The 15,407-nt window shown below is 42.8% G+C and overlaps 3 protein-coding genes across 5 annotated transcripts; 2 read left to right on the forward strand and 1 right to left on the reverse strand.

Annotated features, from left to right (window-relative positions):
• The first annotated feature begins 666 nt into the window (after nt 1–666).
• c8g (complement component 8, gamma polypeptide) lies at nt 667–4,005 on the forward strand. Its single transcript, XM_062985936.1, has 7 exons — nt 667–963; nt 1,376–1,521; nt 2,410–2,480; nt 2,585–2,692; nt 3,235–3,336; nt 3,427–3,462; nt 3,836–4,005. Exons 1-7 carry the CDS (start codon nt 790–792, stop codon nt 3,844–3,846), a joined length of 648 nt encoding a protein of 215 aa, XP_062842006.1. The 5' UTR covers nt 667–789; the 3' UTR covers nt 3,847–4,005.
• A 363-nt stretch (nt 4,006–4,368) lies between these two features.
• On the forward strand, nt 4,369–7,770 carry ptgdsb.1 (prostaglandin D2 synthase b, tandem duplicate 1). Its single transcript, XM_062985940.1, has 6 exons — nt 4,369–4,532; nt 4,682–4,821; nt 4,958–5,037; nt 6,470–6,583; nt 6,680–6,781; nt 7,102–7,770. The coding sequence occupies exons 1-6, from the start codon at nt 4,440–4,442 to the stop codon at nt 7,110–7,112; spliced, it is 540 nt and encodes a 179-aa protein (XP_062842010.1). The 5' UTR covers nt 4,369–4,439; the 3' UTR covers nt 7,113–7,770.
• A 55-nt stretch (nt 7,771–7,825) lies between these two features.
• On the reverse strand, nt 7,826–14,512 carry zfx (zinc finger protein X-linked). Of its 3 annotated transcripts, none has more exons than XM_062985935.1 (8): nt 14,357–14,512; nt 13,133–13,235; nt 12,737–13,048; nt 12,211–12,363; nt 11,967–12,104; nt 11,738–11,872; nt 11,266–11,409; nt 7,826–10,847 (listed from the first exon to the last, which is right to left on the reverse strand). In XM_062985935.1, exons 2-8 carry the CDS (start codon nt 13,197–13,199, stop codon nt 9,613–9,615), a joined length of 2,184 nt encoding a protein of 727 aa, XP_062842005.1. In that variant the 5' UTR covers nt 13,200–13,235; nt 14,357–14,512; the 3' UTR covers nt 7,826–9,612. The 3 variants fall into 3 exon arrangements, with proteins under 3 accessions (XP_062842005.1, XP_062842003.1, XP_062842004.1); XM_062985933.1 differs by having other exon boundaries at nt 11,266–11,415; XM_062985934.1 differs by lacking the exon at nt 14,357–14,512 and adding an exon at nt 13,804–13,890 and having other exon boundaries at nt 11,266–11,415.
• Between the last annotated feature and the right edge of the window lie 895 nt (nt 14,513–15,407).

Raw genomic sequence — 15,407 nt, forward strand, 5'->3', positions numbered from 1 at the left:
CTTAATACAATCCAATTAACTCAGGGTCCTGGAGGCAGGACTTGAATGCGTCATGCTTGATCTATACAGTTTATTCCGGTTATTCAATTGCATGGTTGTAAACATGATATATATTTGTACACGTAAGTCCATTTTACATATGAAACCGACGGACCGACGACCTGATAAAGATATACTTTTATTTCTGTGCTGAATTGTATCTAAATGTCGCCATCTGTGGTTTGTTTTTGCTTTTTCCTGAAAGTTGAATTTTTGGAGATGCGTGTTTTTCATCGGACAGCGACGATATACAGTCCAGATTTCACACATTTAATAAACAAATTGGTACATTTAAGCCTAAAATATTATATAACATAAAGTATATTGGATAAGAATAAGTGTGGCATAGATCTATAAGCTCAACAACTCTAGATCAATCAGCGGAGACTGACAGGACGTCTGGAAACTTGCGGCTGCAGGAACCCATAAAAAATATACCAATTTTGCAATTCATACCATAAAAACTTAAATATACATAGGTGTTCATTTCTGAGCATGAGTAGTAGTGGTGGTAATGGGGGGGGGGGGTGATTGGAAAGGGGGGCTGCTGTCTGATGGTTTCCAGTAAAGCAGTTAATGATAAACTCGGCGTTTTGTTTGTTTTCTGTCGATCCTGATTCCCTGCGAGTTGAGAAACCAACTGCAGTCACAAATGAAATCACTACAGAACGAACTGTGACAGTCTGACGAGTCGGAGCCTGTAATCCAAAGAAATCTCGCAGGTTATTTATCCTAAGGAACAAAGTGAAGATGCGTACGGGTACGATACGTGCGAGCGTGTGTTTGTTGGTGGTGTTGACGCTGGTTTTAAGTCTGTGTGACGCCGGGAAGAAGAAAAGATGGAAGCCACAACCTAAGCCAAAAAAACCCGATGAAAAGCCTGTTGAGGAGATGCTTCCTGCTCGGTACATCGATATTAATCAGGTAAGATTATTAACACACGACATTCACTTTATATATACTGTTGGTGAGAGATGTGAGTGTGCGAGTCTATGTATGTGGGTAGATGGGTGTGAATACCTTTACTCAGATAGGTGATTGTGCGTCTGCAAGCATGTATTTGGTGATTAATTGGCTCATTATTTTTGACATAAAATAAACAGACAGTCTAAAAACCTGCAGTTTGTGTATTTCTGTGTGAATTAAACAGGATCTAAATTAAGGCCTTTTGGAGGCCTGCAGACTAGCACACGGCTCTTTCGACACACGTCCAGATTCTTACAGAGAGTCTCAGCATGTACATGGGAATCAAACCCAGACCCTTCTCGCTGTGGGGTGGTCTGTGTAATGTTCTTCATTCTCCGATCATCACAAATACCGTGTGTTTCCGATCTAGATGAGTGGAAAGTGGTACCTGCTGACTGTGGCATCGAGGTGTCCGTATCTTTTGGAGCATGGATATAAGGCGGAGGGAACCATAATGACCCTGACCGCACCAGCCTCACCTGGAGGACCAGTGAAGATGAACACCTTAACAAAACAGTAAGTAATACAACAAATATAAAACCTGTGCTCTTTATTAAGCTCGACTTGTCTAAAATCATGGACACTGATATGGAGCCTCACATTTTGGAGCGTCTGTAGGAATTTGTGCTCTGACAACTGGCTCATCCCAAAGATGTTTAATGGGGTTGAGATCAAAGCTCAACAAAACTCATCCAACCATGATATTAGGGAGCGTGCTTTGTGCACAGCGATGCTTTCCAGTAAAATGCTATTTAAATAATAAATAAATCAATTTGACTTTCTCAAACTGCCTCAGCGTTTTGCACACTTGTTTGAGTGTGAAAACTCAAAAAATCAGGGGTGTCCACATACTTTTGAGGTTGCACACCAGCAATACCCGCACCTAAATGCTGATATTAGTTCACATTTCCGGCATTTAGCAGACAATTTTACCCAAAGCGACTTACAGAAAACAGTCTAAGCAATTCAGTGTTAAGGGCCTTGCTCAAGGGCCCAACAGCAGCAACCTGGCAGTGGTGTGTTTGAACCAGCAACCTTCTGATTACTAGTCCAGTACCTTAACCACTATGCTACAACTACCACTATATTATTAATCTTTATGTTAAAAATAGACACGTGATATTAATCTTATAATCTAACGCCAGTCTGTGGTACCACCTCAGCTCTGGTATTTGCAGCAAACCAGTAAACATGCATGTCAGAAATGGGATTCAGTTTCAGGGTGAACATGATGATGGATTGGTGTCCCGTCCAGGGCGTGTTCCTGCTCTTTACTGTTTAATTCTGAGACTTGCCGCAACCCTGATCAGGATAAAGCGGCTGTAGAATGTGAAAATAGAATAAAAATAATTCTAAACAGTTATCAGATTTATAAACATTTATTTTGATATTTTTCTCTGTCAGTAATTTTCAGTGTTGGGAGATTCAGCAGGACTATGAGACCACGAATATGACGGGAATCTTCCTTCTCAAATGTGAGAAAGTTTAACCAAATTAATCCCTAAAGCTTTAACGGTATGTGGAAGGTACAATTTGGTACAAAAATGTTGTATCTTCATGTCTTCATGTGTAACTACAGCAAGAATACCGGTGAAGAACACGGACGTCCTGGTGGTGGATACAGATTACAGCTCGTACACCGTGTTACTCTACAAGAGGATGAAAAACATCACCATGAAACTGTACGGTACGTAACGTTTCTGAAACGTCCCCTTTTATAATTTCCCTACAGTGGCCAGCCGTTAGACTGGTCAGCAGTGGATTCTCACAGAGATCCATATCACATACAGAGAGTCACACTATGATCCATGTGTTTCTCCACCGCTCGTGCTGGCGCCTCAGTCCGACACCTGAGGTCGCTGTTGCAGCAGAAATGAGGAGAAGTCCTAACTGACCCTGCCTCCCTCAGACACGCCCAGTTGCTTGGGTTTGGGCCTGGGTGAGCCACTGCATTTTCACTACCAGCTTAATCCTGGACAGGGTCACTGCGGGAGCCACGTGGAAAAGTTGTGGCACAATGCTAGAACTGGTCATCAATCTATCGCAGAATTATATACCTACTTCCCTTACTCACTCAGCAACACCTAGGGACAGTAGCAATCCTCTAGAGCAGACAATCCACCTTCTGCATGTTTTTTAACCACAGCACTGAAATCCAGTGGACACAGACAGTGACCAAAGGCAAAAATTGAACCCTGGTCTTTAAAGCTCATGTTCCTGTTTGTAAAGGTCGATCTACGAGAGTCTCTGATGCCGTCGTGGATAAATTTGAGGACCTGGCAACGAAACAGAATCTGGGACTGGATGTTATTTTTGAGTTTCCTGTTTACGGTGAGCAAATTATTTTATAGAAATTAAAACCTGGATGGCGAGTTTTTAATAAGAGTCAGTGTTTGTATTTAATCTGTGGGTTTTTTTCAGGTTTTTGTCCATCTGCAGACAAAGAACACACACTCGGTAAGAGAAACGTTTCACTTTTTCTAATGTTGGATAAAGTGTGTGTTCTCAGGTACCACAAACAGATGCATGACATGTTCTAGATGTTCTACAACTGAAAGTCCACCAAAGCCGGCAAGAATGATCACTGATGAGCACTAATTTGGAAATCGTTTAGCATACAGTCTAAACATACAGTCATTTCCTCTTGTGTCCCTGATTAAAATGAAAACGAATGCATTTAATCCCCAGAAAAGTTACGCTTGTTATCTTGAGATCACAAGATTATAAAAATGATTTGTAATGTTCTGTAAAAGTTCTGCAGAATGACGTTCATGATTCCATCTCAGCTGCAGCAGTTTATAAACTCTGTGATTTTATTTCCGGGGTTTAGTGATGACCTGAGATTCCAAGCACATCTGGATCTTATTGAGAGATCCCACTGCTGGATTTTACACCCATCCAACCATGAAGATGTGATCTAACCAGACCTCATCACTCAGCCATGAACAGAAGAACACATCATGTTTATGTAACACCAACAATAAAGATGCTGAAACTGCTGATTATTGTCGTTATTCTGAGTTTCTGTCGCTGATTATGGTCACACTGACTTAAAAACAACGAGTCTGCTTACAAAACTGCTGTCAATATACTGTACTTATGTAAGTGAGTGTGTGTGTGTGTGTGTGTGTGTATTATGCAAGACTAAACTATGAGCTATTTGAGATGCCAGCAGCCCTGTCCATGTCCAGATCACGAGAGATTAGTTTTCTCAGTCACATGTCCTCCTGTTGATGCACAACGTGATCTGCTTGTGTAAGAGAAGCTGTGCAGCATCTGATTGGCAGTACTGAGTGGATGAGTGAGGGCTGTGGTGGGGTGGGTGGTCTTAGAAGAGCCTCTCAGGAGGATAAAAGAGACCAGTTTGCGCATTCCTGTAGTAGCTCTGTACCAGTTTGTCTCATCTACGCGTCATAAACACTGAGAGATCCAGGATGAAAGCCATGCTGAGGTTCTGCACTGTTCTGCTGGTCGTGATGACAGCCTGGGCTGCGGTTTTGCCTATGAAAGACTTCAACCCGGAGGAGGTGAGATGATAATTACTTACAGTCAAATGTCCAAATACTTTTAGCCATACTGTGTATTTATGCCACCTCGTCAGGTCATTTATTAATACCAGATTAATCTGCAGGAGTACGACAGCTTCATGCACATTTGTTTGTCTTTTTGTCTACAGATGAAAGGAAAGTGGTACATGATCGGATTTGCCAACAATGCCGAATGGTTTAGCAAACATAAAGCCACGATGAAGACTGGTGTCAGCATCATAAATCCCACAGCTGATGGAGATCTGGACGTGTCCACCACCAATCTCAAGTACAAAAACATTCAGACTTTTTGGTTCATTGTGTTTTTTTAAATCACTTTCCCAAACATTGCTCCCAGAAAGCAGTTAAACTTAAAGGGTCACAGTAATCCAGAGGTTTAAATTCTGAATGACATTTCTCCTCAGAGATGACGGTTCGTGTTGGAGAATGGATTATCTTGCTAAGAAGACCGAGACTCCCGGGCGCTTCACTTTCTACGTCGAGCGTAAGTTCACTTCTTTTTGCAGATTTTACAGACTATTATACAGCTTTGTTGTTCAGCTGGTTCTGGACCTCACAAAACGCAGTAAATATATTATTATTTAGCAGCAGCCTGGAGTCGTGATCGTGCTAGCTTGTTTTTTTTTTTTTACACTATTAAAACTTTTGGTCAGAGACTTTTTGCACTAATAAACTTTGCATAAACTGCAAAGTCAGAACTGCACACATTGTTGTAAATACTTGTGTACTCCTGTAAAACACCCAATTGACAAAACTTTATATACACACACTTTCTTAGTTCCCAAATTTTAGTAGGCACTGCTAAAATGCTAATTCATGCCTAAAGTGATGGCTAAATTACCAGGAATGACAAAATTCAGGCTGAATCCTGAATAAATGGTACTAAATGCAAGATGAAATGCAAATTCAGTTTGGTACAACACATAAGACATGTATTCTATCATAAAATAACACTTTAAAGGCCGACTATTAATAGACCAGGATGGTTCTTCAGACCCAGTTAAAGTTCCTGGTTCTGTATAAACAGAGATGGACTCACAAATTAAAGCCTGATCAAAAAAACATTAAGAAATAACAGAAGGGAAAGAAAAGAAACTAAGCAAAATGTTTAGATAAAACGATTAAAAACCACAAGGCTGCAGTTTAGACTTCTTTAACAAGGGGGTAAACGGTGCACCTGGCAACCCTGCGTGAAGCCCTGTGGTAAAACTCCGTGAGGGAACTTGATTAGGATTCATTATTGATAATAAAGTTATTATATACACACAAATAAGCTCAAAACAAATAGAAAAGTACATAAAAACTATCAAAATATATGTGTATTAAATAAATAAAGCCAATCAGATCGAATATAATTTGTTTTTGTGTGTGACCAACCCATGAATGTGATCACTGTTGCTAACTAATGTATTTGACAAGGATACAAAAAAATATGTTGAATTTGTACACAAAAAAGAACATCATATATTCCTATATAATTATATTATCTTGTATATACATATGAGTTTTGTGTATATTGTGTTATTCCGCCCAGACAGTGTTGAAAAGCTTATTTGCAGCTCCTGCAGATACTATAAGAAAATAGCAGCGCTTGGTGCTAATTTAGTTTAATTTAATAAAAGTGACATGAAATTCAGTTTGTGTTGCCTGCTGAACAGCATGAACGTGTATTAGCAATCCAGCAAATGAGAAATTATGCTAAATAAAGATATTTATTTAATTCCAGTTGAAGTGACTGAGCTGTTTTAATCTTCTGGGATGTTGAAAGCCTTTGTATTCTATTGCATAGGCTTCAATTTACAAAATATTAGGATGTCCATGCATTGGCGTATATTTTAGACTAAGTGCTAAACATACGGCCAAACTAGCCACCTTGACCTCGATTGACCACCTTTCTCATCTTCATGATCTCCCAGGCTGGAATTGTGACCACGACATGCGTGTGGTGGAGGCCAAATCAGACGAGTATGCCATTCTCCATGTCATCAAAACCAAAGGAGGGAAAACCTACATGGTGAACATGCTGTATGGTACGGATTCTTTGGCACTATAAAGACCATACTGACCTCACCTCATTACCTGTTCGCGTTTAAACATAAATGCATTCGCCTGTTCTGTTCTTGCAGCACGTAACACTGATCTGCGTGACGACCTGAAGAGTAAGTTCAAGAAATTCTCTCTGGAGACTGGCATTCTGCCCGAGAACATTTTGTTGCTGCCACCAAACGGTAACATCACACTTTAAAGCACAAACCCTTCATTAATCACTATAATTTTGTGTTAAAAAGATTTCAACAATACTGCTACACCTAATGGAACACCTACCAGATCAACACACACAACCACTTCATTTTCATCGACCAGTTTATCCTGATTAGGGTTGCATTCAGAGTCCGGTTCAACCGGGAAACACTGGACACAAGGCCCTTTTATTCTGCAGCTCCTGCATTACTGACACCTCAAATCTAAAACAAACAAACAAACAAACCCTAATGTAAGAATATTTTCCAAATGACTGAACAGAAGTGTATCTTTTCTTATCTTTTAGGCGAGTGCTAAGAAGTTGGATCATCTTACAGCTTTGCAGTGTATTCAGTCTTCCGCTCCTCATCGATACCTAAACAGCCCCTTTCGCACCCAGATCACACGTAAACACCAAATTACCTGGACCTGCCATACGCCGAGATGCTGCAATTCATTTTTGAATTCATCACTTCACATGGTTGTTCCTTTCCACACTGGAACAACCTGGTGCACATGACGTGAGGTAAAATAATCGCACTGGATTATCCTTAGAAAAACGGCATTAATTAAGTGATTTACTTATGAATTAGTCCACATCACATCATCATGACTGGGCTCTCACCTATTTTTGTCATCATGTTTGCATCTCGACTCAGTAGCACTGTCTAGTAGAAGCATGAAGCCGTGCAGGTAATACACAACCTGTATGCATTAACAAGTTATAGATCATATAGAGGAGTTTGTGTTTTTCTAATGGACAGTGATGCTCCAAAGAATGCCTTTTGTGTTCGTCTACAGACTAGGTTAATGTAAATGTGTGAAAGGGGCTTGAGATTGTGTAATCTGCGTAAAAAAATCTAAATCAGTAATAGATTATGTTCATTACTATGGATTACTATACTATGCATTATGTCATTGTCCAAATGTGGATTTTTTTCAGACTGCTGTTAAATAAAAACTCTTTTGCACCACATTGCTGCAGAGCGGCTCATTCTGTAATCAAGAAAAGGGAAACATCAGACACAAAATATTCTACTTCCAATAGTTCTGTATTTACAAATGTTATATATACACATACACAGCTGTTCAGAAGATACCTATTCACTTATACATTATATAAAGCAAGAATCATGTGCGTCTGCAAGTTTCTCCACCACAAGCCAGGTTTAGTTCTTCGAGACGTCTTACATTCGAATTTGAGGATTTTTCTGAGGAACGTCTGTTTACTCTTGACCAAGAGTCATTCTTGCATCAGGCAAATTATTTCCATACAATATCATCATAATACTCGACCCCATAATAAATGTTACCGTGATTCGAACTTCTAATCACCACATATTCAACGTGGTGTGGAACGTTAGTCGGTCAGTAAAGGTTTCACACCACCAAGCTTCTCATCTGCCACTTTAAGCACAAGCGACACACACAGCGCTGGGCATCAAGAACTCCACTCGAGTGCGGCATCAAAACGGCAAAACGCTCCACCATGGCTCAGACACCGGTGCACACCCAGCATGCTGTTTCCTATCGGCATTTTTAAAGGTTTCCACGCTAGTATGGACTAGGATGGAAGGTCTGAGGGATGCATTTAAGGAATGGAATCACCACAGACCTTACAGCAGCATTTCCCATGATAATATCAAGAAGCAACTTAAAGTCAGAAGCACTTTCTTTACGTTTATAACATCGTCAGTCATCGGTAAGGGGTGACAAATGCTTACTAAATTAAGTAACAACATGGTAGTGAAATCAACAGCACACACCAACAGAAGTCCGTCTTCCATGTATCAGAAAAAAAAACAGTGATCGACTAGAAATTCTAATGAATTTTATTCTCGGTAAGTAGATTCGTTTCTAAAAAAATAAATAACGTTCTGAACTAGGGTTCTTTTATAGATGTATTTAAATGATGTCTTACATTTGTTAACAGCAAAACCCAACAGTCAAAATATCAGAACTGGGTTGTGTGTTTGATTAGGTTTGATTTTATTGATGCTGATGGTTTCACTGCAGCTGAAGTACTGTAGGTTCATTATTGCAGACATTTATTTAAAAGGTGCACGGAGAAAATACTGCCTGGATGGTGCACCAATCCATCGCAGGGCAGTTATATTGATAATAATCATAATAATTATAATATATATCCTAAAGATGAAGCACTGAACCTGATTTACAAACGGCCTTCGATTTCTAAATAAAACCCACGGCTGAAAACGGAGAATATTTAATTGGTGTTACGATCACAAATAGTGTGGAAAATTTCTGATGAGGTAAGCGCTTCATAAAACTGAAAACACAAAGTCGGGCCGGCTCGTTTACGTTCCTCTAAGCCGTACTGATCGAAATTAAAAACATGACAGAATATGGAGAACACTTTATGCTTGGTAAGCATGTCTGACAAAACATGATCTGCAGCTTCAGCTCACCCAGAGACGAAATTCTACCCCTACTGCCCCTCTACAGGTAGACACGTGCACCAATCTCTGTTAACACTGGACTCACGGTGGTAAAGGCACCTGTGATTTAATGCGTTTCCCCCTATTTTAGTTTGTTTATCGAGCTCTAACAGTCCTGCTGCTGTTAAATCCATCTCATCGGTTTATTCTATAATCTTTACTGTGTCTCGTAACCAAATTGTCAATAAAAATTCCAAAACAGAAAGCCCAAAGTCTTCACAATTGTTGTCGCATAATCATGATCAAAGTATTTAGCTTTAATATTTAAGACAATTGTGTTCGTACACCCAAACTAAATATCAGCATACTTTTCCTTCAAAAAAGTATCATTATACTTGATTGATCGGTCCTATCTAGCGTCACACAGCGGCGATCATGTCTTTGTGGTGGCGGGCGACGTGCTGGTTTTTCTCCGACGGCCGGCGGAAGCCCTTGGAGCAGAAATCGCATCTGTGCGGGTAGTCCTTGGTGTGGATAGAGATGACGTGTCTCTTAAAACCCGAGGCGTCGCCAGTGCTGTAGTCGCAGTACTGACACTGGTACACCCGCCGCTCCCTGTTCACTTTGGTCAGGACCTTTTTCCCGCCGTGCGCCCCCAGCACGAACGCCTTCTTCAGGCCCTTTTTGTCCGCGAAGGCCGCCTGCTGCTGCGTCTCTTTGGTGTGGACGGACAAGATGTGGCGGCTCAGGATGAACGGATCTCCGATTCGGAAGTTGCAGTGGCGACACTGGTGCAGTTTTTTGGCTTTGTGCGAGACGGAGTGCTTCTTGAGCTCGGAGGGCCGGTGGAAGCCCTTGCCGCAGGTGCCGCACTTGTGCGGGTACTCCTTAGTGTGAACGGAGATGACGTGGCGCTTCAGGTCGCTGGAGTTGGAGCTGCGGTGCTCGCAGTGCATGCACTGGTGGCTCTTGGCTTCCTCCTCGTGCGCCAGCACGTGCTGCTGGAGCTCGTCGGGCTCGGCGAAGGTCTGGAAGCAGCGCTCGCACTTGTGCGGCGTCTCCTTGCTGTGTTTGGTCTTGACGTGCGTCTTCAGGTTGGACGAGTCGGCCGACTTGTAGCTGCAGTACAGGCACGAGTACGGTTTCTCCCCGGTGTGAGTCCTCATGTGTTTCTTGAGCTCGGACGGGTGCCGGAAACCCTTCCCGCACTCCACGCAGATGTGAGGGAAGTTCTTGCTGTGCACGGCCAGCAAATGCCGATTCAGGAGTCCCTGCTCGGCCGTCTCGTACTCGCAGAACTTGCAGCCGTGCATCTTGGTGGCCGGCGGCGGGATCTGCAGCTTGGGCTCCCTGTAATGGTGCTGCAGCCGGTGGGAGTAGAGCGCCGCCTGCTGGTGGAACTCTTTGCCGCAGGTCTCGCACTCGAACGGCGCGCTCTTGCTGCTCAGCGCGTGGATCTCCATGTGGTTGTGCAGGCTGGTCTTCTTGTTGGTGGTGAAATCGCAGTCCGTGCACTGGTACTTCTTACTCTTCGTCACGTCCTGATGGTGGTTCTTGGCGTGGCGCTTCAGGAAGCCGCGGGACTTGAACTTCTTTCCGCACAGCATGCACGGATAGACCGTGAGCGGCTGCCCGTACGGACCGATGATGATGGCTGAGGAGAGGAGCGTGTCAGGTTAGAAGTGAGCACTAGTGTCTGATAAAGTAACACCGAGAGATTTGCAGCAAAATTCTAATCCACTTTAACAGAATTTGATCCATTAAGCACCTAGCGTGCAACTGGAACTGATGAACCTGTCCGACAGTGTAAAAATCCACTGGATCAGACTGGAGACTCATCCTCACATCAGTTAACCAGTCCAACTTCCGTTCCCTCCCCAACACGGACCAAAATCTACGTCCGTCTCCCCTGCTGAGCCAGTTTCTTACCAGCCAGGACGATTATTTAACTGTGCAGCATCTTTTACTCATGTCATACTGCTGCTAATCTGGCCAGTTTATGATATTGAGTCTTTATTTAAGGGCAGAGAGAGAGAATGTGAGAGAGTAAGAGAGAGAGAGAGAGAGAGTACCTGTTTGGATGTGGCGTGACTCTGAGTGTTTCCTGTTCTTGTTTTTGATCCTCTGCCGGTTGATTTTCTCCATCATGTCAGACTCGTCGATGTGCAGCACGGCGCTGGCGGCTCCGTTCCTATTTTCGCAGCTCTCGGCCTCCTCTGCACCTGAGAAACAAGGTGACGTCGTTTAAGACGGATCGATGGATTTTCTTGGTTAAGGGCCTTGCTCAAGGGCCCAACAGTGGCAACCTGGCAGAGGTGGGGCTCGACGTTTATAAAATATGATGTCAAAAACACTATTTTGGTGTTACGATCATGATTGAGGCCCTCGGGTGGCACAGTGGGGAATGACGTTAGCTCACTACTACTGGGACGTAGGGCTCGATCCACTAGTGGGGTGTCTACGTACACCTTTAATTATCTATGTCAGGGGGGTGAGCTGGGGGGTTGTTTGTGCTTTGTACGATCTGTCGTATCGGTAACTAACCGTAAGCAGCCGCCCAGGCTACCGGCATGAACTCCTTGCCGAGAGGGGCGTTATCGAACTGCCGCTGGTGATTGGCGGGCTCCTCGCCGCCAACCACCACCTCCATGTACACCTCATCAGTCATCTTAGACACATCTGTAAAGAAACGAACACACGCGCTTACACTCTCGGCTACTCGACCCAACCCGTGCGCATGACGCCAAAATTCAGAACTAATTTCGGGTCTCACTGATGTCCTCCTGACTCGGATTCGCTTCCTCCACCGACATGAGGACCATCTTATCACCGAGGGGTAACGATGACGGATCCACCAGCTCTACACTGCCGTCCACATCGATTTCAGCCTCTCCTATATCCACAGTGCCGCCTGCAGGTCGAGAGAGAGGAACACATGAATCTTGGGGCACACTGACAGAACACTAGACAATCCAGAATTACCACCAAACCTCGGAGCTAAGTAAAGCCCGTCTCACCCAGGTCGTCGTCTCCCGAGTCAGCCTTCAGGATATAGACCTTGATGACCTCTTGACCCTCTTCCTCCTCCTTCTCGTCGTCGTCCTGCTCCTCTAAAGTGCCCACAGCCGAGACCTTGGCGTCTTCATCTTCGATCTTCCCGGGTTCTTCCACTGCCCACGATCAAAGAGTGAAAAGAAAATAAGGAACAGGACACCGACTGCTTTTCACTGGCACATATCACAGAATCTTAGGTTACATTGATTGGGAGTGATTTTCTATAGTGTGGAAAAGAATTTTCTCTCAGAATAAGGTGTCTGTAATTTTCCTCCTGGACATGGCAAGAGACAACTGTTCCACAGACTTGTACTAGCCCTGTTTTCATAGGCGATGCTCAATCATAATCACCGCTAGCCCACTACCGCTGGGATCCAGGGTGCGATGAACCGTCAGGCGTCTACACACCAACATGTTTCTGGACTGCTGTAATGCATCGTGGCATCAATTCGTCGTAAATACACATTAACGAATGATGATGTCACTCACGGGAAATCATGAGGTAGTTTTCACAGGCGTCTGGATCGTCCTGCACTCGAGAGGAAGTCAGCACGTCCTCCAGAGCTATGCTCGGCGACATCACACAAGTCTCCACGGCGATGGCTCCCAGGGCCTCCACATCCTCCTCCTCATCCTCGTCCTGTACGTACTCGCCCACCACGTCCCCCATGGCGTCCTGGATGACCAGTTCGTCCGGGGAGAAGCCGTGCACCGCCATCTCGTCGTCCTCCACTCCGGAGACCAGCACCGTCTCGTGCAACTCCACCGCCACCTCATCCTCCTCGACATCGCCATCCCCGCCTTGGACGCACAAAGATGCATTTATTCAACGGTACACAACGACACGGCGCATCCAGTTCTATGTACCGGTTCTGTTTCTACTACCTGCCCCGTGGAATATGATCTCGGGCTGGTGGGGATGGTGAGAGAGGGTCGTCACATCTTCATCCATTGACCCCTTTGTTCATCGACATAATATTTTGCACTCCTGCAGGCGTTTAGCGTAAAGAAAACAAAAACATTACAAAACTGTGTGTTTCTCTTCTGTGTGTTTAGAGTGCAAATGAATTTAAAGACAGTAGAAATCACAACTGGGATCCAGGGTTCAAATCCCCAGCAGTGCTATCGGCCGGTTAGGCGTCTTCATACATACATGACTGGCTAGATTAGGAGTGTATGTATATGTTGTCAACGACAAAAGCGACATGCAAAAACTTTTATGTTGTATTATTTACATGTACAGAATGAAGCAAATGCTTTTATCCAAAGCAACAAATACAACATAAGCATTTGAGGGCTAAAAGCATTGCTCAGGGGCCCAACATTGATCTTAATCACTTAGCAACCACTGCCCAGTTATTTCCCAATAAACATTAATGCAAAAATGAATATATATATATATACACTTTTGCAATAAAGCACATCATTATAACCTGCCATAGTGAGGATTTAAAAGTAAAGAAGAGAAGGGCGTGGCGTTGTTGTGACGTCATGCATACAGACAGAAAAGGCGCTGTTTGTTGTACTTTTGCTGTATTGCGTTCTTCTTCCCCTACCTGTATTCAGGCCTTTCGCGCCTTCTTGATACGATTGGTTGGTATTTTTAGTCTCATCGCAGGAATTTAGGATTAACCAATAGCAGCGCGGAAACCTTGGACGAACAATCCAATCGTTGGCAGGAAGGCGGGACTTGTTTGGAAAACGGGTGGAAAAAAACACATAACGACACACCCCCTCTGAAGTAATCGCCATATTGGATTAATAAAAATGATGAATAAAAGTGTATAAAAGCAGAATTAAAATTCGCATTTGTGTATTTTGTTAATATTTGAGGAGCATTTGTGTTGTAGAGAGATACAATAAGTGTTTAAGGTCATTTATACATCTAAGTGAATCACACTAGCGGCCTAAATGCGGCCTCCGCAGGCCTGTATGCTAACAAAGGCCCGCCGAAAGAGCGCCAATAATAATAAATATAAACAGTAAATATTATAAATATGTTACATTATATATAAACAAGAAATAGAATCAATTAATAAATATCAGCAGTTCATCGTATAATTAAAGCCCTGAAGCATATTCAGTCGTGGTAGTAATTAAGCGGCCTACCTTATTTCCCGGTATCCAGGCCGGACGCTTCCCCAGACTCGGGCAGAGCTCAGGCGGGCGGTTTGTGAGAGCAGGGCGGGCGGTGCGGCGCTGGGAGGGCGGGGCCGAACTCACACTCACACCGGCGCTCACAAGCTAACGCCATATAGCAGCTATTATACAATCACACTCTCTTCATTGTCTCAGTGATGCGCCTTTTTAACGTTGTTAATTACATTTATTTACATATAAAATGACCAACTTTTTTCATTTGCTGTGTTATAAATCTGTCAATTAAACAAATCATTCGACTTAGTCATCTGCATTTGATAAATTATGGTTAAATTTCTTGATATGTAATAGTACATGTTAACATGGTTGCTGTCATTACCACATACAGTAGCGTGATAGAAATTAATATATATAAATAACATGAACATTTTTACACTTATACATTATTTATACATTATCAGTATTACTTTATTTTCAATAACCACCTCAGCTTGGTCAGGGTCACGGTGGATCCAGCAACACCCGGAAGCCCAAGACAGGGTGCCAATATATTGCAGGCCACCAATTACATTTAATTGCACATTACTTTTGTTTAAATTCTAATGAAATTATTAACACTATTGTACACCCTTTTGTAACACGTAACTGATCTTTCATTCAGCTAATGCTGATTTCTTTTTATATTTTTGTTTTAGACAGGGAATAGGGATGATATGGGACAATCCTAAATAAATATTTTATATTATTTACAATCTGAGCAGCAGTTTCATGTTACTTCAACATGGTTGTGGACAAAATGAAAGAACATATTGATTACATTTATTTGCTCCTGCTTCCTAAATGTGAGACCATATTGATGAGGACTTGTCCCCAAGACCTCCAAGTCTACTGGTGTGCCACCATGCCACCCTGGTTTAATCAGTGACTAGTAAAAATAATATAAACACAGACCACAGAAACTTTCTTTCCTCTACAAAGCTATAAAACTTATTATTTTTATGCATTAATTTTTCTTTATTATTATTTATTTTTTATGTATTTATGGTTTTCTTTTGGCTGC

This window comes from Trichomycterus rosablanca, chromosome 23 (assembly GCF_030014385.1).
Source record: "Trichomycterus rosablanca isolate fTriRos1 chromosome 23, fTriRos1.hap1, whole genome shotgun sequence".
NCBI classification, from domain to species: domain Eukaryota; kingdom Metazoa; phylum Chordata; class Actinopteri; order Siluriformes; family Trichomycteridae; genus Trichomycterus; species Trichomycterus rosablanca.